Consider the following 26,497-nt stretch of genomic DNA (forward strand, 5'->3'; position numbering starts at 1 on the left):
TTGGTGGGAGGCAAAGCAAACATCTCATCAGTTATGTCTGACCTGATCTATGTGCTCGGAAAATGTCTTTGCTCAGCTCTCAAAATTAAGGGCTGGACTCAGTCCTCCCTGTTAGAGTTTTGCTGAATCCATCAGCCTGAGAGGAGGAGCCTGCCACAGCTCCTCACCCCTGGACCATGCCTTCAGGTACCCTACTTCCAGAGACATCACCCATTGGCCCTCAGACCATGTGCCTCACTTTCCAGCTGGTCGAGATTGGTGCCAGCCAAGGCCACGCACTGGCAGTGCACCCTCATCATGCCCCATGTTGGTACCACAAGTACATGGGACTCCCACCACTGGTCCACCCCAGCACTCAGTGTCACCCATACACACATGCACATAGCCCAAAAAAGCCCACAGCTGGGAAAATCTCTGGAAATGGAGCTTGGTGAGAAGCTGGGACAAACCACAGTAGTCAGACACAGGCATGGCCAGATAGACAACTACACCAGCATCTGTTTGCACAGGACTGGCTCCTTTTCTCCCTCTCCCTCTGTTTTCCCACACTTGTTCCTCCTCAAATCACTGTGACCCCTCCCTTCCTTAAACATCCCACGATAAGTCCTGTGCAGTCCCCAAATGTTCTTCCCTGCACCACCCAGGGATTTCCATACCCCATGCGGTGCCCCCAGTCTGTGGGGTGACCCAGAGAGCCTACCATTAGTCACTTACCAAGAATCTGTTGTGGCAAGGAATCTCTCAGCTTCAAGGAGTAAACACATCCCACTGCCATGCAAGAGCTCAAGAGCCCTTTGAGCTCTTCACTGAGTAAGATAATTGACCTATAGTCAAATTGGCATGGGAATAAGATACCAAGGTTCCCACTCCAGGTAGTGTTTGGCTGTGTTGCCAGCCACCCCCCCAAAGTCCAGGTGCAATTCATCACAGCTCCCACTGATGGTTAGGGCTTGAGCAGGGGTAGGGAGGAAAAGGGGGAAGGACACTACCACGGACTGCTGGCTCAGAGGGACTTTCAGTTGAATCTCACAGGGTTATCACGGCTATATCCCACTGGGAATTCTGGAGCAAAGAGCTCTTGTTGGAAGTCAGTTTTATAAACTCTGTATTGACAAGGAACGGCACAGAAAATTAGTCAGAGATGTCAGATTAGTCAGAGGTACATTCTTATGTACCCCCCATTGATGTAATGAATAATTAAAGCAGAATGGAAATGCTTGAGTGGAATGCCAGGTCCTGGGAAGCTTTCTAGGACAGAACACGTTGTAGCTAAACAATTATACTCTCCTGAATAGCAGAACAGAGTAGAAGGGCTATTCATTGATGCAACAAGTTGTTTTGAACACAGTATTTCAGGTTTAAAAAAAGAAGTAGCTCTATCCCCCCTTTCCTGTGAAAGTTCTCACTTTAAGGGCTTTGGAGAATTTACCTCTAAAAGACAACCCAACTGTGCAATCCAGCTAAGAAGAGACACCTGAGCCCCTACACCCACCTGCAAGCCACTATGAAGATGTGTGGGTCTGCCTGGGACAGTTAAGGCATGGGGAGGCCCCACCTGCCTTCATGGGGCACAGGCCAGATGTGAGCCTTAGGGGTCCAGCATGAAAAGGCACAGGCTTCACAAGATGTGTCCAGGAGTGACCTGCAGACCCTGGTTAGGCAGCACAGACCCCAGGATGGGGTACACAGCCCTGACTGAAAACTTCTGGGTGCAGAAAAGAGGACAGCACGCACTCCACAGCCTCAGCTTAGTTTTTGTCAGGGCTTGGCCTCTCTCTTAAGTTCTTCTCACATTAGACACCTGTGTAGATGATTGGGCTTGTTTTTCATGCTGTTGTTATGAGGGTTGTTTACATTAATTGATGGGCTTAGGTTTTGCTTGTTTTACCTTCTGTCATTATTATTACGGAGTCAGGTTCACTCTATGTTTCTGTTCACTTTTGGGGGAATATAGAGGAACATTTCCAATTCTGACCTGGCTTAGCTTTGAAACACACTCCAGAAAGCTACTTGTCAGGAGCAACACCAGGTTCTCCTCTCTGCTCCTAACAAAGCTGCTCCTAGCCTGCAGCCCATGAGTTGTACAAGTTCTGTGGGGTTGGGGCATGTGGCTCCTCCTGGGCCTGTGACTTGTGCTGTGGACATCCCACTGGTGTTTGGTCCATCTCACTGGTAACACTTTCTGAAGCGGAAATAGGTCTATTTATGCACTTGCATTGATTTAAATGCAGATAGGCTGAGTGGCTATTTAAAGTAATGGCAGTCAGCTGAACAAGTGCTTGGGATGTGAGTGCTGGTCTATCATTAAAAGACCTCCTATGGGATACTGAAGCCCTCTGGGGCTTTTTGGCTTATTTACAAAGTTTTGAGCTACCGTGTCTCTCTAGCTGGGATAAAATAACGCAAAATGGCTACTGATGCCAACTGTGGTAGCCAGCAGCATGTCATTCTCATTCCCATTAATGTTTCTGGATCCTTGGACTTCTCTATTTTGGCTCTTGTAGGTAAGTGACTTTGAGCAGAAAGAATGAAATATCTTAAGTTGTTGTATATTGAGATCTGAACTTCTTGCAAGTACCTATAGGTATTCTTGACTTTATCTCGCAATTTTTTAATTATATTATATGAAATTTTCCTCTATTTCCTCTGTTTTCTAGATAAGACATCATTCTGAGTGCTTAGATTGATAATTTCAAGCATACAGAATGGATTTAGAGGTGCACACATTTCCTTGAAATAAGCAGCAGCCCTGTTTCTAATGTAATGGGATGATTCTGAAAAATCACAGACTTACGGCTTATTTTTAACGGAAGAATTATTTCCTTTTAGTGAACAAATAATCTGTAACATGGAAAGCTGCAGCACATAAGCCAGTTCCTAGCTGCATCAATTCTCCCCAGTAGCAAATCTAGCAGTGTGCATTCCATATTTCTTTGGTTAATAATGTGAACTAAATTGCATTTGGTAAATAGAAAGATGTGTCTTGCAAAAGTTTTCCAACATCTCACTTAGAGTCTAATAAACTGTGTGTTGTTTGCTCGCTTTGTGGCTCCTCTAAGTTTCTAATCGTATGGTATAAGAAAAATCGATATCTCATTTCTCACATCAGCCAGATGGATAGGCCAGGCAAGGGCTTCAGCCAAGTCTTTGTGCCATTCTGACAGGGAAAAAACATGTTTTCCCTATTTCGAGCTCTACTGTTTACAAGAAGCTATTGACAGCTTTGCAGTACTTTCTCCAGGTAAGATCTATCATGGTAGAGCTTTAAAGTCTTGCTGGCTCTGCTGTATTTCCTACCCCCCCTCAACTGCCAAGTACAGCTATAAATTCTTAAAGTGGTTTTCACTTTTGCATGTGCTCACTAAACGTTGAGATTAGCCAAGGAATAAAGGAGATGCTCTGGATTTACAGTCAGACAGACTTATGCTGATCCTTACAAAAAGAGGTGTCATGAGATTTTGGCTTACAAAAACCTGGCAACTACACTTCTGTGCCCTCTGATGAAATTCATTTCCCGGTATGGCTCTATGGCCCACCTCTTTCTATCTGTTGCAGAACAAGTTGGTGGAGAACCAACTGGCAGCAGAAACAGTGTGCTTTTCTGCTCTGTGGATATCATAGAACGCATTAAAATAACAGGTAATTTTTAATACCAGGACTAGGGACAATACCAATATTGGTATAAAAAAAATCTTTTAAGTTAAAAGAGAGTTGAAAAAAGTTATGTTTTGTAATACACTCACTGATAAAATTAAAAACATTATTAGTGAAAGCATTGATTTTCTACTTCTATGCACAATATATCTTAATCGCATCCAAAAAAGAGTATTAAAAGATAATTGGACCTCGTGATTGCCAAGTGAATCACTCGTTGTATGAGAATGCCAAGTAAGAATTATCCATTTAGCTCTGGTTGGCCGTCCCACTCACAGTGCTTATTACATGTTATTTCTTCTATAGAGGGACGCTGCTTGGCAAAATGAAACTGCATTCACTTGCCTGATTCATCCTCTCTTGTAAAACCTCTGTATTAACAGAGACTGAGTGTATGAAGAGTCCTCCATGACAGCTTCTTCATAGTTATGTCATTGCCTATGAGATGGTTTTGAAGCTGGCTTCAAGAAAGCTAGTGCTAGCAGTTACTGTATCTAAAGCTCTATCAGCATGGCCTAATTCCCCTGTAAAGCAAGAAATCTAAAATTCAAATGCAGGTACTCCATTTTCCACGTCACCCTCAGGAGAGCTACAGAGGCAGGTTACCTCGAGGAAAGGGAATTTGTGTGCAAATGCAGGCCCTTCATAAGCTGGTGGAAAGCAGCAGAATACAAACGGGATCTGTGTAACACTCTTACAGGCTCCTAAAGTGCAAACCAGACCAAGTTCTATGGTGAACCCCAAAAGCCCAGCCTGGGTCTCCCCTCTGCTTTGCCACATCCAGTTCCTTCAGGCTTTGAGGTCTCTGGGGAAGCCAGTCCTTGTGCAGACACAGGGTGACAACAGCCACCCCTGGGCTGAGTTTGGTTACTCTGGGGCTTCATTGACACAACCCTACAGCGACATGTTTTTATCACAGTGCAACACTGTAAGCTCAAGGGCTTGGCCCTTCATTTCCCCTTGAGTTTTCAGGTTCAAAAATTTTAAACTGAAACCAGGAGGCTCAAACCAGAGGCAATGTTTGTGTGAGTCTCAGAAAACTGAAACGAGGAGCAAACCATGACACAGTCCTCCCTGATGCCTGGACAAAGCTATGGAACACAGCGGGACTGCATAAAGCTTATTAAATGACAGAGAGGAAGCTATGGAATCCAGCTTTTGGGTTGCAAAATTAAATATAGTGAGGTATGGATCCAATTTCTTTTCATTTGTAACTTCTGAAGTGTAGTCGGTTCAGATGAAAGGTTCCATTTTGGCTGATATCAATTGAAAACTCAAAATTGATGACACCACACATCAGCATAGGCAAAACCAGAATATAATTTTCCCTTCTGTACCTTTTGAAGCCTACTTTTGTTAAAAGTATACTGTTCTTCTGGAAATGGAATTTTAAGATCATTTTATCAGAGACATCACAAAGTGCAGGGAAACATTTGCACAACTTATTTTCAGTTGGTCTAACTTCAAGACAGAACTTGGATTTAAGGAAGGAGCAGAAACCATGACATAAAAGCAATACTTCCTCCTTTTCTGGCCAATTGCATGCTCAGATTGCACTTAAAATCCTCAGGGGATGTACAGATTGAGATGAAATATTGGTTTGGTGTAATGGCAGCATGGAGATCATAGCTGTAAGCTATTTTTGTAAGGCATAAATTGGTGCCTGAGCACAAAGGCATGGGAATCTAGTATTCAGTTCATATATTATCACTAATTATAATTTTTTACTTGATGGTATATTATCACTCATAAATTGCTTATCACATAAGGTATTTTTTCCACCCATAACCACACAACTTGTGCACAAGGTGCTGCTGAAAAATGCCAAGCTTAACTAAGAAAAAGTATATTTTTGTTATGTGTAATTCTGTGCCCAGTTGAGAAACTGTTCCTTCTCACTACACCCAGGGCATTGAACAGCTCCTTTCCCAAAGAGTTTATTTTTTAACAAGGCAGGGCAAGCAGAGGCTGAGAGAATGAGATGCAGCAGCCGAGAATTGAGACTGTGACAGTTTGCAGTCAGCATGTTAATTCAATGCCTTCTTTCCTTAAAAAAGAAAGCAAGGATGGGGTACAGAGGCTGAGAAGTAGAATCTTGACAGCTTTGGAACAAGTGACTTATTAGTATGGAGGACAAAAGTCTTAAAGTTCAATCTGCTGCTGTGACTTCTTTCCTAAACTGTTGGTCGTCTTGATCAGTTAATTTTCAGCATTTCTCAGCATGTGCCCTTATCCTCAACCTGCAGCTGAGAACATTGTTTCTGGAACTGGGTTGTGCAGAGCAGGTGCCAGCGTTTTCACTCTGGGCTCACAGCTCATCAGTGGCTCACAGAATGTCTGCTGGCATCAGCCACAGGTGTGGTTCTCGCTGCAGCCCTTGCTGTAGTCTTCATCCCTGGTTGAAGGTGTGTCTCTGATATCCCATGCTGCATTGTTTTCCTTCCTTTCTCACATCTATGTGGATCAGAGCATGGCACACCTATTTGGTCCAAGTGTCCAACAGCATTTAAGGTCTATCTCAGATCAGCCTTACAGTGTTTTGAGATGTTATTCGGAAGGAACATGTCTTTCTCCTTAATGTTAAGAACAAGTTGCAGCAGCTCCAGCTAGCTGGAATTCCTCTGATATGACAAAGGAGCTCAGGAGACAACGTGGGCTGCATTTCATCTCAATCCTTTGCCTTTAGCCATGTTCACCAAAGCCTCCTACATTACAGTAAAATCTTGCCACTCATCCTGCTCTGGTGAACAATAGTCCACTGGCTTCAGCCAGACCTGCAGGACCTCGCTGCCCAGAGGGGTGGTGTGGTGGCTGCTCACCTGCCCTGATCTCCTCAGGACACTTGCTGTAGTCTTCTGGCCACTGCTTATGAGGGCAGTATCAGCCACATCTACTACCCACCACTAGTATTTTGCTGTGGGGAGGTTTGCGCAGGTGGTAGCATGCCCAGGTGACAATCGCTAAACTGCTAGTGAGGTTTGAATACAATACACAAAACTGTGCCTTCTGGGAGGGAGGTTGTCCAGAACCCATAACACCATGAGGAAAGGAAGAATGGTGAACTTTACTTGAGACAATCAGCAGCTGGATTAAACAGTAGGTAGAAGATTACCAGCAGATTTATAAGAGAAGAAAATCAGCTGGGAAAGACATCTCAAGGAAGTGTGGGAAGTTGTGAGCAGGGACAAGACCTGGGAGTGGGACAGGGAAGCAGCGGCCACCGAAGCCAGGGCTGGCACTGCCAGAAGCAGCTTGCCACTGCCAGACAGTGCGAACAGCCTACATGCAGCCAGCATGCTGATGGGTTGCAGTGTTGTGGGGTGTGGGGGTGCTTGTGGGGTGTGTTCTCACTGGCGGATGGATTAGAGGTAGTGTGTGTGTAGAGCACTTGTGTTTCCCCAAGGAGAGGTGCATGAGTTGGGGAACCAGCACCCCAGAGGAGGTGGGTGCACATAACCGTGCCTCTCTGTGTGTCCATGCTTTGAAGTTGTGGGGATTACTCATGGAAAACATGCTTAGAAATTTCTGGGTGTTTATCTACATTTGCTAAGTGTCTTGAATTGTGGTTTTTCTGCTGTGTTGCCAATACAGACCCTAAATGTGGAGTTGCATACTTGCCAGTTGGTTAGGTGCTGCTAATACTCAGATAAATGTCTCTGATCCCCTCTGGCATAGCTCAGATAGCTGAGCTCTGTCCCTGTGGGGCACCCTGCAGCTGTTCCCCATGCCATGACCTCACAAACCCCGCTGTCATGGAGGAGCAGATGACCTCACGATCCAGCCTCCGGACCCCAGGAACACCTGCTCTTCCCTCATGTCAACAGTGAGAGCAATTAACCTTGTGCTTCCTGAGACTGAGGTGTATTTGGCTGGCTCCAGCATAGATGGCCAACTGGTTCTGAACCTCAGGAGTACCCTGGTGGACCCTATAGTGAAGGTGGAGCTTGTGGGAAGAGGCTACCTGAGATGGCTTGAGGAGGAAAATCCTGAATGGGACTATGAGAAGAGCATGGCTTGCACCAACCAGGCTGTCTACATCTCCAAAACACAGAATTTTCGCATAGAGGGTAAAATGCTGGAACAAGGCGTCAGTTAACTGAAAAGCATCTTAACGCTGGGCTAGGGAAGGCAGGATATGGGTAGGAAGTCTTCCTTTTGCCAATGTCCATGTGCTGTTTCTATCCCATGGCATAATCTTTTTCATTAAATCATATGGCAACCAGGGCTTTGCGATGAACAGTAGCATTCTGGCATGGTCAGCACTATTTGAGAGCATGAGCAGTCCCCCATGAGCTGGTGGCTGTGTCTGAGAAGTGAACATTTATTGCACAGAAATCTATCACAACCTGTCTAGCAGCAGGTAGGAAATTTTTAGTCATGGGTGCATCTTTGGTCATCTAAAATGCTTACCTTCAATGTTCTTGTTGACTTACATGCCAGTAAGTTATCTGCTGTGTATACAGGTTTTGTTGTATTCACAACTGTAGTAGAGGCACAGTTAAAGTTACTGCTATATCTTTACTGAGAGACAAGAAAGATGTGAGATATACACTGAAAACACCTGCAAAAGTGTGATTATTTCATGGAATCACAGAACAGCTGAGGTTGAAAGGCACTGTGGAGGTCATCTGGAACAACCCACCTGCCCAAGCAGGGCCACCTGCCCAGACTTGTCAATTTCTCAAAGGAAGGAGACTTCTCAGGGCAACCTGTTTCACAGTGAAAAAGTGTTTCTTGATGTTCAGAGGGAACTTCTTGTGTTTCAGTTTGTGCCTGTAGCCTCTTGTCCTGTCACTGAGAAGAGCCTGGCTCTTCCACCTTCCCTTCAGATATTATACACCCCAACAAGCACACATATAAATACAGAGCTAACTATTAAAATGTACAGATTTTTAAAAAAGAATAAAGTCAGTGGGATGTAATGACCACCTAATCCACTGAATTATTCCAGGGAATGTTTAAAACAAATGGAAGCCTCCTAGGAGGTGCACTGCTGTTTCTCAGCTCCCCTTTCTTAGGGTTTGTTGGGAATCCTAAAAATGTAGTCTATAGATCATAGGTGGTAGCTGCCTTAGATTAGTTTAGCACTAAAGTTAGACTGTGCCAAAGTGTGGAAACTGTGCTTTCGAGCTATGACCTGCAGTGGTCAGGCTTCATTTCGTCTCACACTTGAAGGATCTAGCTTGTCCAAAGGTCATTTTCCACTTACACATGAATTAGAGTCTTAGCCTGGACATACTGTGGAATGCTGTCTCTTCGTGGAGGCTACTGGATGTTACAGCCCTGACGGAAAAGAGGGAGAAAGGCTGAGTGTTGGAAAAATTATTTTTGCCATTACATGAACAAGTACCTGTAAAGCACCTGGGGTCTGGATCTTCTCAGCTAAAGTTCAAATTGGTGTTGTTTAAAAACGCACTTGAATCTGTATTCTGCCACCCACAGATATATTCCCATTTTCAAAAGAGTTGAGCATCCGCATCCATCAAGACTTGCCAAAGCAGTGCCGTTTAATAACACATTTTTACCACTGTAACTCAGTCTTTTTCCAGCATTGATTACATCTCTGTAGAAGTGCTCTAACAAGTCCAGGAAAGCCATTTTAAAACATGAAAGAAGATATGGACCTGACCCTTCTTACCCTGAATACTCTGTGCTCCCCACTGATGCTGGCGTACAAGGAACGTATCTTTGAACAGATTGCTGCCAGTGTCAGCTTTTGACACTCAGCTGCTAATATGCTCTTGATAGCACGTTGCTATCTGGTGTTTGATCTTACCACATGCCCTACTTGGGTTACATATAATGTCTCTGTAGGAAGTATATATACATGGATCCAGGTGCCTGCTGACATATTTCTTTTTAACCCTGGTAAACCCCGCCACCACACAAGGAACTCAGTATTGTCTCTCTGTGAGATAAAGACTGCTGGAGGAACTGACTCTTGGCAGCCATCGAATATGACTGGTAACAGTTTTAGGATAATTAGATTCAGAAAAGAAAAAGAAGGGTTTCAGTGCTACCAGGGATAATCACCCTCATCACCAGCAGAAACATCCCAGTCGGAGCAAACCAGAGGCAGGAGCTCACAGGGCCTGGACTACAGGCAGGTTGAAACTCTTCAATCACTGCTGTGCACCATGAGTTGCACCCTGGGAAGTCCCTTGTGTCCTTCACGTAAAGGCCACCCCTCAAGTCTCTCCTATAAGCAGCCTCTTTGCACTTTCCCCACAGCTGCAGCTGTCTCCTCCCTTCCCGGAAAATACAAGATGGAAGACTTTATGAATTAGGTACCAATAAATTATCCAGAATTGACTTAAATTAACTGTGTGACTGAGGTTCCCAGGTTCTGCTGAACACCGAGACACATGGTATCTCCGGGTGCCTCTTGGCAGCTGGGAAACTTTCTACAGGGTAATTAATTCTGTTGCATGGTTTCAGGGAAAAAACAGTTTCTGGAAGCATGTAGAGGGCAGGTGCTCCTGTACAACAGGGCTCACACCCAGCAGCCATGGGAAGCCCGGGAAGGCAAGTCCGCCTTGGCTTCCAGGGTGAGTTCAGGGACATTGTTGAAGGCCACCATCCTTTTGAGCCTGGGGACCTCAGAAAGTAAAGCACAGTTCAGCAAGTGGGCACAATTCAAAGAAGTCTCTTTAGAAGTGATGCAAAACAAGCCAGAGAAAGTGGGATTAAAGCTGTACATAGAATGAAATAAGTATCTGCAAACCTTTTTGCACCACAGGGCCTACTTCAGCCCTGCAAACAGGGCCAGGCTCTCAGACCATACCCGCAGCAGGGATGGAGAAATGTGAACTCTCTCAGTAAATCCCCACACCGTGCTGGGGCTGCAGAACAGATCACTCACACCAGGGTCCAACTGCAGATCATTCCAGGAGGGGAACACTGTTTTCTTTCAAGGTTAAGTTGCAGATCTGCTCACAGTTCAAAGTCCTTCCTTCCATCAGAACAAGAACATAGCCAAAGTAACTTGAAGACAACATTGTGTGAGATAAGGCCCTGGGAATATCAGATTTCTACAAACTGCCAGAATAAACAGCATGACTTTTTTATATTGCAGTTATCTAAGAGGCTGATGAATTTTAGTTTCCTCCCTTTCAGATTGTTTTAGGCATTTTTTTTTCTTCAGAGTTACAACTCTGATTGATTGAAAATGCTGTTATGCTATCTGCTAAATCTCCCATGCTGTGAGGAAACAATATCCAGGCTCTTCTGCCAACAAGAATATCCAGTTTAGATTATTGAAACTTGAGGTGTCGTTGAATTCATCTGAAAAAGGATGCAGTCAGCAGCACAAAATTCTAGCAGCCTCACATCCTCTAATATTGTGGGTTCAAAGTGAAGTTTTGGCACAAACTACAAGGAGGAAGGAAAGCTTAAGTCTGGATGATAAACTGCCAGCAGATATATGTGTTTAAAAGAAATAGGTCTTGGATGAAGAAAAGGGTCAAGAGCTGGTCTTATCTGGGCAGAAGAGGCCAAATTTATCCTTGCACAGGTGGGATAGTCTTTCATTCCTTGGAGGCAGTGGGACTTCACCCACAAAAAATTCTGAATTTGATTCAGAGGAAGTGGCACAGAAGAAAATGCAGACATCTGAAGGAATGGATCATAATTTTTTTTTCTCACAGTTTTGCAGAGAAGGTGTCAAATACTATTTTTTTTTGTAATTAGGGGTCTTTTGCACAAGTGAAACAAAAGTGTCACATCATACACGCAGGTGTTGTAGACAATGATAAAAGAGGAGTGAAAGTTATCGCACCCCTTTACTCCCAAAAAGCCTGTTAGTGCTTACTGAGAAAGTTAAGAGTCTGTGGCATTACATTTTGATAAGTGAAAATTCTAAACAATTTGTGAAGAGCTGCAGGTTGCTTACCTTGTCTTAAAATGAGGTAGATTAGCAGTTCTCAAGTCTGCCATCTGAGAGGGGTCTATACATCCATCAACTGACCTGCAGAGGTGATGCACAGTCCACCCCACAACACGCCTTTATGGGACTTTGGGTGCAATACCAACCCAAGGTGGTAAGGACACCGTGGCTTCTGGAAGACACTTCATGGCTTGTGTAAGGTACAAACATTCTAAAGGTTTAAAAGGCATCTGATAGGAGTGTGTTGTTTGGCTTTCAGATGGATGGCTGGATCCTGGGGTCCACACCTTTGACTTCCACTTCAACTTTCCTTCAAGTATTCCCTCCACATTCAACAGCGAAATTGGCTGCATCTCCTACTTTGTTCAAGGGACTTGCTGCAGTGGCCAAGTTGTCTTAGCTAAAGAGGAGAGATGTTTACTGCTGCAAGGAATTGCTGGTAACCACAGAAGACCCATGAAAGACATGGTAAGGGAAACAAGCTATCTGAGCTGGAGACACATGGACCTACCCTGTTCTGATCCAGAGCTGTAACGGCTTACTACTGAGTGTTCATGAACTTTTAGCTCTGAGTTTTCTCCTTTTAGCATTCAAATGACACTTCAGTACCTTCTGCCATCTTTGTCCTAGGGCTTGCACCAAGATGTTTATTTTCTAGCATAGAAGGTGCAGTGTAAGACTTGAAGAATGACATGTAGGGAGCACTTTGAGATCCAGGATGAGGGAGAAGGGAAGTTATTTGCTTATTTTGGAGTCTAAGCTTTGTGTTAACATCACTAAATAGGAGGTGCCTTTTTTACCGAACTCTACCGAGTCTGGGAAAGTCAGTCAAAGGTCATCAAGATGTCCAGAACGTGATGATTCTAATAATTTTGTGGCCTCCTTCTAAACCTGGGTACAGATAGCTAAAGGTGACGGTGTTTATGTGTGCACACATGAATTCTTTGCACATATGCTCAGGAGGACTGTGCTAATTCAGTTGTGTCACATTCAGTGCAGCGAGAAAGACTGTCCTCTGGGTTAATGGTGGCCTGTGGGGACAGTTGAGCAGCTGCAGCTGTTGTCTTAGGACAACATGCATGTGGTGTTTGGGAATCGCCCCGTATTCAGCACAAGAACTCAGCATACTTTGCCTTTCTGTTCAACCTCTCCATGCAGGCCCCACTGGTGGTGGAAGCTAGGAAAGATATAGTTTATTTCTGCTGCTTCAGACGTGGCTCCGTGATCCTTCGGATTTCCTTGGAGAAAAATATATTTTGCCCTGGTGAGACCATTGTTTTCATGACAGATATCGCCAACAGGACATGCAAGTATGTTAAAAAGCTCATTTTCGCTTTACGCTGCATTGTCCTGTATCAGGGCTTCAGCAGTAGGGGAGAACCATGCTCCTTGGAAGACCAAAGCGAGGTGACAAGGTTGGAGTCCCAGACAGACACAGCTCCCTTTGAGACCATGAGACTTACCAGTGCACTGGTTTTGCCAAAACCCATGCCTGTCACCAGCACTGTCATGGAAAATAAAATCATGGCATTTAGATATGAGCTGGTAGGCACCTCTAGCCTTCCTTGTACCATGTCCACCATCATGGCCAGAGTGCCCATCATTATAGCAGCCACACCAAAGCATTTCTCTGTGGAGCAGAAAACCATGACTCTGCATGAAAATGAAGGTGACCTCTCAAAGGGGGTGAGCCTTCACAGAGACAATTCTGAGGCTGACCCAGGAGCAATGGCCAGCAGATCCACAGAATAAAAGATTTTTCTGCAAAATCCATGCACACTTGCTGTATGCTTTCACAGGAGTAGCCTGCTTTTGCAGAGATGGGACAGTGATTCCCAAAACAAGAGGAATAAAGCTAGCCATAGCCCAAGATCAGGAAGGCACATGAGGGGAGCCCATAATTCTGTTACACTGACCCCTGATAACTGGATAAGGAAGAGCAGGAGACTCAGCAGTGGCCTAAGAAGAGAGGGAATGCTTTGCAGGCCCACAGGGTGGCCATACTTCTGTCCATGGGAAAAGACCCCACCCCAGCCTTAGCTAAAGGTGTGAGGCGAACATGCAGACCCTAGCAGGAATGCAGAACAAGCTGTTTGAAAGCCAGCTGTCACAGGAGCGGGATGTCTGGCAGAAGGCAGACTGTTTACCGCAATGGGACCCACAGGAGATGCTCTCAGCATGGCAGGGTGGGTGGCTGGAAAGCCTGGGAGACCCCTGGGGTGAGGAGGGCAGCCAGGCAGCTCAGGGACATACAAGATCTGTGGCTGCTGAGGCAGAGGGAAGGCAGCAGGCTGAGAAAGCAACCATTACCCAGCATCACCCCTGCAATGAGAGGCAAAGATCAGCCACCGGCTCTGCTCCACTGCCACCCACATGTGAAACCATGGGGTCAGCTCCATGCAGAGCACGCCCACAGTGAGCTGGTGGGTGTTATGGTGCTGGGGGCAGGCTGAGACAGCAGGCGGTCATCCTGCCCAGCAGAGGGACCTGGGCAGGCCAGAGAAGAGGCTTGTCCCAGGGATGTGATGTGCATGTGGGCCATGGTGCAACCACACATGTGCGTACGTGTCAGTGTGGGTGACCAGAAGGCTTTGAGGTTAGAAGGTTGTTAAGAATTTTATTGGTGTTTATTAACATTTGCTAAGTCTCTAGTAATGCGGTTTATCTATCTGTTGTATTGCTGATATTGAAGGTCCCCTCTGACTTTGACCAGTCTGTGATTCCCCATAAAGTAATGGGAGCAAAGACACAGGGTGCTTCCACCCTCTTGCCCCACTGCCAGGCTGGGGCAGAGGGATGGGGTGATGCCACCTCTCCCGGTGCCAAGTGCTTGCTGTTGAGAGAGACATCTTGCTGCTCTGTGACCAGCCCTCACCCCCACTCACAGAGCGCCTTGGCTTTCTCCTCCCACCTCTGGAGACTGCTTAGAAATGAGGTTACACCGACCAACTTTAATTTACAGCAGCAGCAGGTCTGTCAGTGGTGACTTACATATGCTTCTGGCAGCAAAGTGCCAGGCAACCCCAGCCCAGGGGTTTGCATGTCCACAGCCGTCCCCACAGCTGTCCAGGCGCCTGGCTGGTGCAGTGTCACCACACATCCAGGGACTGCGGGGTTTCTCCCACCACCTGCCTTTCACCCATCCCTGTGATTGACCTTGATTGGCACCCTCCCCCCCGGCAAGTCTGGCTGAGACACAGCACAGCACTTGTCACGTCCTGCTGCTCACATGCGCTCTCACTGGGCTAATGTTTCTCCTCATCTTGTCCCTAAAACCAGTATTTATCACGCTGACACTGACAGGGCCCTTTCACATCTCAGATGAGACCGTATATCAGGACGCTACGTGCAGAATCCCATTACAAATGGATTGTTGTTTTACAGGTCTCCCTGTTTCATCGTTCCAGCAAAAATTAATGCACTCAGAGCCTACATGACAGGAACATGTCAGAAGAATATTTTTTGCTGCTTGTCGTTTGAACTTCCAGCGTTGCTTCTCAGTGACACTTGATGCAGCTGAAGGAAAAACACAACCTGGCATAAATTCTGAAGCTGCCATCACATAAATACTGGCAGTCTTTGCATTTACTATGAAAAGGAATTTAACTACTTCCTTTTCGCAAAATATAATTTGCAAAGAAACAATAGGATGTCAACATTTGGCGGGATAAAAGAGCAGCTTTGTAACTTCTTTGCGTGTTCCTTGCTGTGATATGAAGCACTGCTGAAATCTATTTTCCAGACTCACAATGCCTGAAGCCAGACTGAGATCAGCGAAATCAGGAAGGCAGTTGAGGAACAAGTGAGGTATCTACTTCTCATTATGGCCACCTTGCAGACATTTTCATGGCAGGAGACAACGGGTGTCTGATGCTAACAAACCTGCTTTCTGATTTCAAAAAACTTCATTTCTCCAGATAGAATATATGCCAGGGTGAAATACGCCTAATCCCATTCCTGGGATGTTTCATGCAGTGTCTGTGTGTGTGTGTGAATCTCCTGAAGCAAGTAAAACATTTGACAGCAACAAATCAGAAAGGCCAAAGTCCTAATAAAATAGACAAACAGTGGGATACTTGACTTCTGGGAATTTGGGCAAGTGATTTCATATTTTAGGATTTTACTTTTCCTTTCTACCTTCAGTCATTTTGTATTGCAAATTCTTCAAGCAGATCCTTTCCAATCTTTATAGTCTTATTTGTGTAAGGCACTTACAGCCTAATATAAATGGCAACGAGCAATAAGATGAGTGGGCAGTTTGGGTAAAGGGCATTTTTCTAGCAGATTACAAAAGATGGAGCAGAAAGGTCTCTAGGAAAAGGTCTTGTCAACTGCCTCATTCACTTCTCCACAGAGATGGTGGAGATTTTTGTGATGTAAAGTTAGAGCCATTAAAACACCAGGAGGGACATTTGGGCTATGTGTGTTTAATCCTTCATGTGCCTTTGGCGAGGCGCTAAAATACACCCAAATGAAGTAGCTGCCTTTGAAGTCTAGTCAGACCATTATTACACTGTGTCTTTGTAACACTCTTTAGAGCAACAGGGCTAACCCTGCAGGTGCAGTGACCTAAAATACCCATACAGCTCACGTGGATCTGAGCTTGTACCTTTGAATGGCCCTTGCATGAGTTTCACAAACCCGTTACATAGAGGGGTTACTGACTAAGGGTTCGCCACCATGCGCTCTTATGTGATACAGGTATTGCCTGGGCTTGAAAACTGAAAAAAAATAATCAAAAAACACTCTTTTAGGTGCAACAATAGACATTTCCATGGAGGTTTCATTAAACACTGCACACTAAGCCTACCTGCAGTTGGTAGGTCCAACAAATAATTATACTGGCCCTCGTAGGAGACTTGCTGTGGAAACAGAGCAGGAGGTCGACTTCTGCCACTTGTGCTTTAGCTGCGTTTATATAAATAACAAACTCTTTAGACCTTGCAATCAATATTCTTTTTTCTTTTTTTTTTTTTCTTTTTGAATGAGCGGTGCCTGAAGTCTCCCCATAGGAAAGAGTTTGATCTCTGTCCCCTTTGGGATTATTTCTGAGGAGTAGCTTTCCTGTGGAGCTGGTGGGATTTGTGTGGGTCAGAAGTGATAGAAAGGGTGAAAAGAGAGTAAAGAGATGGCACACATGAAGGGAAAATGGCTATATTGTCTGCTCACAATTTAATTTTAACCTTGCACAGATTTTGGAAAACATTCAATTTTTGTATGGCTTCATGGAGCAAAAATAGAAATCTTTCTCTTTCCAGTAACCATGGAAACATAGAAACAATGATTACTGGAAATTATCTGTACTTGTGGGATCAGGTTGGTGTTATCGCTGGATGACACACAAGTTCAGCCACACGTGCATCCTCAGCAGTGTTACCTGGCAAGGCTGCCACAGCCAACAGGGAAAGAACTTCACAAAGGTCCTCAAACATCTGGAGCAGCTCGAGCTGCTGCAGTTCTGGAATATATTAACTTTACCTGCTGTTGGCTCAAGCAATGCCTGCTTTCAGCAAATGTTTTTATGAATGAGTAAATACTGAAACTGTGACCATGTTTGAGTACATGTTTCATTGTCCAAAAGACTTAGTAGCCACCAGCACATTGACTCCTGTTATGTCCCCTTAAACCTGTCAAGGAAAGGTCACTAAGGCATGGAGTGTCCCAGAAGCAGTCATCATTGACATTTATCTCTGTTTCAAAGGAGGGAGAGTCCATCAATACCTTTTTAAAGACCTGTTTTTGAATAAGATAGTCTCTTATTACCTAGTTCCTTTGCCTTTGTCTTTCTATCCTTTAAAATTACACAGGCTCTTCAGATAAGCTACTGCTTTAAGACACAAATGTGGATTAAATCGTATTGATTTCTTTGATCTTTGTACATTCATCCTCTCCTGTACTGCTTAAACCTCCTGCTTTTCTGCAAATTTGTCAGTCTTCCTTTCACATTTCTTTAAGTAACCTGCCACCTTCCCAGACAAGAACTTGAATGGGGCCAGCTTTCTTCTGATTGCCGCTGCTAGACTTGCTGGGAGGGAAGGGCACCTTAGTTGCTCTAACTACACCTTAATTAAAACAAAACAAGCCCCGACCAGCCTGGCCTTCATCCACATTACATGCAAGCATTGGTTTCTAATTTATTTTTTCTTTTGGAGACCTGTTCTAACACTCTGGTGTGCGCAGGCCTACGTGAGGCCAGTAATGGAAAGTCAATATGAATGGAAGTCTGAGAAGAAAGAAGTCTTTTTTTCAGTTAATCGAAATGATTTTTCAGTTAATAAAGATCACAGTATGGTTGTATAGATTAATGGCTTGGGCAATGCATAAGTTCAGCCATTCAATTTGCTTCCTGCTGACCAATCCATGCAGGTTTTGCAAAAATGTCATAATCCATTCTATTAATGGGTGCTACTGGTTCTTCTAGATGATACATGATAAAGTCTGACTCTTTCATAAGTAATGTTAAACATTCACTCAAGGTAATTGATTACATGAGCCAAGGATTGCAAATTGAAGAGATAATTGACTTCTTCAATATGCAAATACAGTACCAGGCAATAAACAGACACCAGTTACATCAGTATGAAATATAATTACAATTAACTTCAGCATCACAAAGAAACTGTTTTGATTTTTTTCAATGCTTGCATGCCGTTTTCTGCTTTCTACTAGATGTGTAGCATCTAGTGAGAACTGGTGTGGATTCACTGCCACAGGGCAGAGTGTACCTGGACGGAGCCACGCTCACATCTTGATGGCTTTGGCTTCACGCTGTGTCACTTGTCATGGTTTGCACGTACTTTGCTCATTCCTGCTTGTTGCTACGGGGAATCTCTCTTGGAGTTTTCTACCAGTGGCGACATTTACACAACAATACTGAGAAGGTTTTGGAACAAGTTTCCCAGGGAGGTTGTGCAGTCTCCATATTTGGATATTTTCCAAACCTGCAAAGATAAAGCCCTGAGCAACCTGGTTTGATCTCAGAGCTGACCCTGCGTTGTGCTAAGACCCCTTCCAATGTGAATTATCCTATGAATATATGGCAGTGAAGGGGAGATAAGCAGAGAAGAAAGGAAGAGCCTGGACAGAAACTGCATTTTGAGGATGTTGAGAATCAGAGAGATTTAAATAGTAAGAAATGGTGGGGAAGGATCCCATGGGAAAAAGAAACAATGAAAAGAGTTGTAACTGAGGAAATGTTCTGATCCACCTCAAACTGCCTTTCTGAAAAATGGCAAAACGGAGGGAGCAAACAAGCAGCTGATATTGGCTTTTTAGAAACAAATATTGCATTTCAGTTTTGACTACTATGACTCCTTTCTGCTTGTCTTTCTCATTTCCCTGACAATAGGCAGGAATTACACCAAGGCCAGCCACAGCAGCGGTACTTGTCTGCCTGCAGAGAAGAAAGGAGCCTCCTCTTTCTTAAAAGCCTCAGCCTTGAAGCTATGCCAGGCAGGACACACTCGGGCTGTGTGCGTGAGCAGGCTGAAAGCCCCTTTTTCCCTGGAAACTGAAGAGCAGACTTGAGGAAAACATCTATTATGTTCACGTGGGCCATGTTTCCTTGGAGTGTAGCTGAGAGCAAAGCAGGTTCCAACAAGAGAGATGGGGCTCCAGGTGTTTTAAAGAAGGTACAACAGCTATGTGTCATCTTGAATAAATACATCGAGTCATAAAAATAACCCTGTCTGTAAACATTCCTTTGTAATGCTCTGTGGAGGGACCTGGTTAGAAGGACCAAAACCTGTTCTGCACGTAACATACAGTGCTGCAATGAGCCATGTTCTCACTGGATCTGTCCCTGGGTTGTGACAGACCCTTAGGAAAGGTACCTGTTGCTGCTTTGGCAGAATCTCCTGGTCTGGGCAGAGCCTGTGTACAGATGGTACCGTATCAGTAACAGCAATTATGGCCCTTCAGTGGGTGATTTGCGGTTCAGGGCATGAACAATAAAAATTTATGGGAAATAAAAACAGAAGAATGAAACAGAGTTTGGGGAAGGGGCGGAGGAGAGAGAGGGGAGAGAAAAAAGGAAGAGAAGAAGGAATTCAATATGCAGAGAAGTGCTCCAGATGTCACAAAGCAGCATGAGACCCAGGTCTATAACCTGCCTGCAGGAATCAGATAAGCTGCTCTTCCGCAGACCCCAATTGCCAGACATCAAAAGAAAAGCATGAGATTAGAAGTATCTCTGTGGCTGTGCTGAGGCTGTAACACATATTTCTGAAAGGATTTGATGCTACTACACTCCTCTTTGCAAAGCAGCTGGATTTATGCTTTTCCTCACTCCAATAAGGAGTCTGCTGTGGAGAGTACCGACCTCACAGGGTTTCTCCTTCATAAGCTTCCTCCTTACTTGTTCAGAAAACTACCATCTTCCCCCAAACAGTGAAAAGCTGCTGACATCCCCCGTGCAGAGGAAGTGTTAGGAGGGAAATAAGACAGTATTAAAACCTAGTCATCCAGAAGAGCTACTCACCCGGCAGTCATCTGGAAGTTGTGAATTGTTTGTCAGCATTTGGGAACAGGGACTTGCTGCTTCTGTATCTGAAGGGGATGGAAAGGAGTTCATAGTGATTTGCTGCCTCTCCATTTGCCCCTTGTGTTCCTATGAAACAGGACTTCCATTTATATTGATTTGCCTCTGAAATGGTCACATAAGCCATTCTTCTTCACCTCAAGGCTGTGGAACTCACAGTCAGACTTCATCCTTCTGCCTGTCCTTGGTTGTCCTCCTTGGAGTTTGTATATGAGGCACTGCAATGACATGCCACATCACATTCAGGGAGCCCAGTTTTGAGTGCACAGGGAAATGAACACCCCTTTGTCATTCACGACAGAATGGACGGACAGGAGAAGAGCTGGTCAGTGGTTTTTGCAGTAGCATCTCTGTTGGTAAAGGGGCTGCAATTGTTTGTTAATAAATACTGTTTGAATCTTTGCATGTCACTGACCATAATCTCAAGCACAGGGTCTCTCTAACATCTGATAAACGTGTGTTTTGTGTGTATCCTGCACGGGGCAACTACAAGTTAATCAACTTTATGTTCTTATTCACAGTTCAGTCTGTCCAATTTTTATGGTTCTTGCAATCTGCTCAAGGTTTAAGCTGCTTACTTTCAAATGCAGCCTAAAAAGCTGAAGCACTCTGCTTGCAGGACTGTGACTACTTCAACTTTATGGCCTGAGATAAAAAGACCTCTCCCACTGAGCCCCTCCTAGGAGGTTGTTAAAATTAAGGGCATTGTATTAAAAATCTGGTACATCTTTTACTAGTGAGTCATAACCTGTTCACTTGTGGGAAAATGATCTTGCCAGTTAATAAGTATCTGAATTGCTGCCTTTCCAGTCTTTGAGAGGTGCCTGCTCTTTGTTTCCAGGTGGTTGTCATGATGGAAGCTGTTCACTGCAGGAAAAGCAATAATTTAACACATACTGTAATGCAGCACAGTAGCCCAGGGTATGATGAAACTAGCTGGAGAGGACAGAAATCTTCTAAAACAGAACAAATCTACTTTCTGCATGAATTAGACCAAAAGATAATTTGGGGAAGCAGATTAAACGTTCAATTAAATGTTCTTTTTTGGTCTTGTATTTTTAGGCAGTAGAAGTGGAGGCAGAGGAGATGAAGCAACCTGGAGTAACTCATAGAGCAATGTAGAATAAAGAGGGCATTAGTGAATCGTCTGCCTGAGACCCAGCAGTTGACCTCAACAGAATCGACTAATCCCTAGGCTCCTAACACACATACACACGTATTATACAACTGCTTTTTAGACATACATATACACTTTCATAAGCATGAATATTATATTTAAGGTACTTTCTACAAACATTCTTACCTTCTGTTTGCTTCATGTCATTTCTGTCTCCGCAAAGGTAATTGTTGAGGATGCTGAGGCAATTTATAGGCACCTGTGGGCTCATAAATCTTATGTGCTTATCCTAGAGATGTCTCTTCTATGCATGCTATTTTAGGCAGTATCTATCGTCCATCACTGTACAGTGTAGCTATGGTTAAAAAAAAGAACTATTGTTCCAAATCTGATCTCTGACAAAGCAGACCCAGGCCAGCCCTGTAGTGATGGCAGCTGCTAGATGGTTTATTACAGAGGGCAGAATGGAGACTTGTGCAGTGTGTAAAAAATCGACACTTCCTCAGTTTTCACCCCTTCTATGGATTCTTCAACTTCTTCAGGAAAAGAAAAAAAACACACCAACAAAACAATTTGTGCAATAGTTGGGCTTTCAGGAACAAGTCAACCATTCATATCAAGGTCCTAGTGATGGGCACTATACTAGAAAGCATTTCAGAGTGGTTTGAGTCAGCAAAGCATTGTGGAATATTAATAATGAACAACAGTTGAAAACAATGAATGTGCTTGGAGGAGGAATTTTTCCATTTTGGGTAACCAATTTCACCCTCCTTCTTAGCCATTCAGTCTCCCAAGGACACTTCTACAGTCCACAGAGAGAGACAAGTTGCTTCAGGAGAAAACTAAGGATGACACTGCATTAGTAGCTGAGCTCAGAAATGCAGTTTAGATTGTTCCCACCTACTCTCTCCTAATTCAAATTCCATGGTCTCTGTGCATGAATGAGGTTTGTCAGAAACATACTCCAGCCACTATTATGCATTTGGTTTATAAGGACCAGACATGAGCTAAACTGAAGTTAAACCCTGAAATGCCCAAAGCGTGGGCACTGTGTCCTCAGCACCAACTGTTTCGCTCTACAAACCCATTCCTGTCAAGTTGTGCTACTGACTGACGCAGAGACTCATGACCAGTTAGGTACTGAATCCCCTATAGGGTTTTCAGCCCCCCGGTCTCTGCCTGCTTCAGAATTAGCTTAGGTTAAGCCTGGCCACCTAACTCGGGCTTCTCAAGCTTAAGGCTGGAAGTGGAGAGTGGAAACTCCTCTTATCCCATCTGCGTCTGTGTTTACAAATGAGACTCCACACAACTGAGGAGTCCTTTCTCCTTTAATTAAATTGATGAGTTGACCATGGTGAGTGGCAACACTGAATCTTTTAACTTCTCTAGTGCCCAAGATTACTGGTTTGTGGTGGGGTGCTGTGTGGGTGGGTGATGGTTTTTTGGTTGGAGGTTGTTGTTGTGTGTTTAGGTGGTGGGAGCTGGTGTTGGTTGGTTGGTTGGTGGTGTGTGTGGTTGTTTTTTTTTTTTTTTTTTTTGTTTTTTTTTTTTTTTTTTTTGGGTGGGGTTGAGTGTTTTCTGGGGTCATTCTGTGATTCTTATGAATTCATGACACAAGCAGTCTCTCTGCTTGACCATTAATTTAAATACTCATGCAAAATCTAGGATTATTTGATGCTTTTCTCTCTTTCATGCAGGTTTATAATGACCTGAAAAGCATTAACTCAATGTGAGGTCACAGAATTATTTTAGCTGCGGATCAGTTGCTTAATAACAGTTTTCTCAGAGTCATGTAATCATGCAGGCTGTAAGGCTCAAGTAATTCTTTCATTTTCTGCCTACATATTAATGGATTTAACCACTTCTATGCACAAAAAGGAGAAATAAGTTAATGGGAGAATTTAAGTACTTGGGTTTGCAGTGTCCAAAACGTACAGAGAAGCATGTATCTGCAAAATACATCAGCTATTTCTGTTAACTACTTTAGAAATCAAATGCTGTTTGAAAGTCAAACATCAATATAGTCACCTCTTATATAGCCAAGCAGGACCTCACCGTGTTTTACCATTACTAATGAATGGCTTGTCTTTCACTATATTTTAAGTCAATTAAATAAGTTTATAGGCTGCAGTAGGGAAAAACTAATGAGTTTATTTTTAGTCATAATTTTTAATCGATAAAATTTAGTCTGATTATAAATTGAACTTTCTTCTGATGAAATATTAAATGTTCCATAAACAAAATATTTGATTTTTGACATTACTGTGATACTGCCTGTCTTTTTTAGTGTCAGAAACATTTAGGATTTTAAATAGGACAATGCATAGGTTTTTAAATGTTTTTAAAAATTGCAAAACTAACAGAATATGTTCCTGCCTCATAATAAACAATTGTTGAATGATGTTTATTAAAACTGGCTCTCAAGTGACAGTTAATAAATGCATAGTTCTATTATGCATGCTAAGTTCAGCATTCCAAAAACTTAAAAGCAGATAGATCAAAACAACGGAGATAAAAAAGTCACAAAGACAAAATACAGCAACACCAGTAAACGACAGGGAAATAATTCAGACTTAAAAATGACTTATTATTTAGTAACTTGTAACAACAATTTATAGAACTAAATTAAAGGCAAATCAGAGTCCTTCTGATGTTTTAGATATGTGATTTCTCTAGTGCATATAGTTTGATCACACAGCAGAGGAATTCACATTACAAAGTCCCCTTCAAAAAAGCAAAAACCACAGTTTCTCTATGTTTCTGTGTCCAGGTTACACTTATTCATGGATAATGAATGAAGGAAAAAAAAAAGGGTAGAATAAAATTCAATTATTAATCTTTTTTAATTAAAACCCCTAAACATTTCTTCAGTATTTGGAGAAGTTAGACTGTCTGTCCGTGGTGTGTTTCAATGTATGTTTCACGTATGCCCAGACCATCACACAAATACTGGATTTAATGGGCTTTGTGTCCTTTACCATAACCGCTCTATTGGCTCTTTGATGTTGCATAGGTTTGATGTGGTGATGGGAAGAGTTGCTTCCACCATGTATTTTCACCTCTGTTTCTAAAAGGTGAAGGGCAAAACTTTTCATCAAGGAGCAGTTTATCTTCAATTAGGAAAAATATAATTAGGCATTATCACCTAATTGCTATTACTGATAGAGAAAGTCATATTTTCACAAGTAGTGACCCATGCTGTATTATCACTCTGCTGTTTACTGCATAATGAATCTGTATTTGTGTTTGGCAGCTAGCCAGCAAAAATTAAAAGGTAATCAACATGCTTCTCTGCAGTCCGGTCATCAAAGTCACTGACTTCACAGATGAGTAAATAACAAAGTCAAGTTGTGATGTCCTAACAGAAACCCTTCTTTAGGAATAACTATTTATCTCCTCTGTCAAGACATCAAATGATTCTTGAAATAACCATATACAAAAAAGCTTTGCAAAATAGATTAGAAGAACTGTGCTATACATCTGGTGTTGAGTTAAAAAACAGTTTAATGTCTCAAGGCACCACCACGGTAGGATTTTATACCTGCAAGTAATTATCTAATACACTATTATATAGTTAAGGTAATGTATTAATAAATAGCTTGTGCAATTTTGGGAAGCAATCTATAAAGGAATGTTAGATATACAGTAGGCACGTACTATAATACAAATAAAAACCAAAAATCCTAGAAAAAGCATGCTGAGCACCTTTTGGTATAGGTTGAGTTTCTTATTCTAAACACTATGTAAATCTTAACTTACAAAAGGTAAAACTGAAATCTTATAGTAACTGCTTCTTTAAACTGATTTTCCTGGGTATTTTCCTCTATGTCACAGGATTACTCTTAGGGACAGAGGACTCTGGTACTGGCTGCAAAGGGCTATCTTGCTCATTCAGTTGTGCGTTCAAGTTTTCAGAAGTTAGGAGAGAAGAATTAAAAACTATTTCACTTAAGTCTGATTTTATGGATACCAGATGTGGTTCTTGAAAACTTAATGGTTCTTCTACTAACACCTGTGTATTTTCTCGTGTCATTCCCATATCTGACGGTGACTTTCGTTTCATTCTTGTGTATGATTTGTCTAAATTCTCCATGCCTTGGTCAGTTTTCTGAAATCGCCCAAAGAACCAGATGAAGAAACCAAACAAAGCAAAAGCCAGCAAACTTGGAATAAAAGCCAGGCATTTGACATCAAGGCTAGAGCCTGTGAATCTGCTGTGCAAGAACATATCTCCTTCAGCATAGGTCCGGTTCGTCAATGGATTGGTGTTATTCGATCTCCACTCCCACGATAACTTAGTTCTATTAAGGTCTTTCAAGCTTTCTGAGTCCTTCACCGTGTAGATCTTCTGCCCGGGACCAATATATTGACCATATTCATGAGGTTTGTAAAATATTTGGTTCTTCCACATATTCAGATCCAAGATCAAAACAAGGAAGATAATTCCATAGTTAAACCATTTGCCTGTTTGGGAAAAGAAAGTCCTGTCATCTGATATATCCATTTTAGAAACAGTATAAACACAGTCATATGTAAAAGCTACTCAGAGAAAAAAAAATCCTTTTTTTTATTAATCTGTAAAGCAAAGTTGTAATAAAATTTCCACCATAGTCAGATTTATGCTGAATATCCCTTAGTATTTCCCAATTACATCTGGGCACATAATAAAATAATTTTGTAACACAAGCACGGGGGTATATCAACTAAATTCAAATAGCAGTTTGTAGGTGACCTGTTGATTAGAGCACTAGGTGATATGATATAGATTCATAAAAGTAAAAAAGCATTAATACCAGGGCTTAAAATATATTCACATGGGATTTTTTCATGAAAAAGCCATATTTGATAGAACTGTTTATACATCAGGAATGACTGAAGTGACTGAAGTTTTTGGGGTTGGTAATTCTTTACATTTTAAGACTATATACATATATTGTTATACCTCCCACGGTGCACAGACATATTAAGGTGCGGGCAACTGGATAAACTGTGATTTAGAGATATTACACCCTCAAAAATAGCAAGGGCTGATTGTAGTCTTGGGAGGGTAGTCAGCTTCTCCTATAGTCTGTGTAGTGAGAGACTCCTCCAAGGAGTGACTCAGCCTATCATTAAGCTCCTGCAACACTGGAGGAGGAAACCTTTCTCCTTTTATTATTTTAAACTAGTCTTTTGTGTGCTTCCTCCAGGCATCCAAAAGATATTAAAGATAACTTTATGCAATTGCAAAGTTGACCCTGCTTTGAGTAGGGTGTTGGAACAGATGAAATCCTGGTGTCCCTTCTAACCAAATTATTCTATG

At 42.9% G+C, this 26,497-nt stretch overlaps 2 protein-coding genes across 2 annotated transcripts in view; one reads left to right on the forward strand and one right to left on the reverse strand.

Annotated features, from left to right (window-relative positions):
- Positions 1-7,468: 7,468 nt before the first annotated feature.
- Positions 7,469-13,291, forward strand: ARRDC5 (arrestin domain containing 5). Its single transcript, XM_014963338.1, has 3 exons — positions 7,469-7,721; positions 11,799-12,007; positions 12,698-13,291. Exons 1-3 carry the CDS (start codon positions 7,469-7,471, stop codon positions 13,289-13,291), a joined length of 1,056 nt encoding a protein of 351 aa, XP_014818824.1.
- A 10,269-nt stretch (positions 13,292-23,560) lies between these two features.
- Positions 23,561-26,497, reverse strand: part of TMEM117 (transmembrane protein 117) — a 209,556-nt gene continuing 206,619 nt past the window's right edge. Inside the window, exon 7 of the mRNA XM_014963421.1 lies at positions 23,561-25,659. Coding sequence (XP_014818907.1) covers positions 25,019-25,659 — 641 coding nt within the window. The 3' untranslated portion in view covers positions 23,561-25,018. The remainder of the gene's footprint in view (positions 25,660-26,497) is intronic.

This window comes from Calidris pugnax, unplaced genomic scaffold (assembly GCF_001431845.1).
Source record: "Calidris pugnax isolate Ruff unplaced genomic scaffold, ASM143184v1 scaffold44, whole genome shotgun sequence".
Taxonomy (NCBI): Eukaryota; Metazoa; Chordata; class Aves; order Charadriiformes; family Scolopacidae; genus Calidris; species Calidris pugnax.

Coding starts and splice junctions, on each gene's coding strand:
- ARRDC5 (XM_014963338.1), top strand. CDS start 7,469: ATGTCAACAGTGAGAGCAATTAACCTTGTGCTTCCTGAGACTGAGGTG. Junction 7,722..11,798: donor ACAGAATTTTCGCATAGAGG/GTAAAATGCTGG, acceptor TTTGGCTTTCAG/ATGGATGGCTGGATCCTGGG. Junction 12,008..12,697: donor GAAGACCCATGAAAGACATG/GTAAGGGAAACA, acceptor CTCTCCATGCAG/GCCCCACTGGTGGTGGAAGC.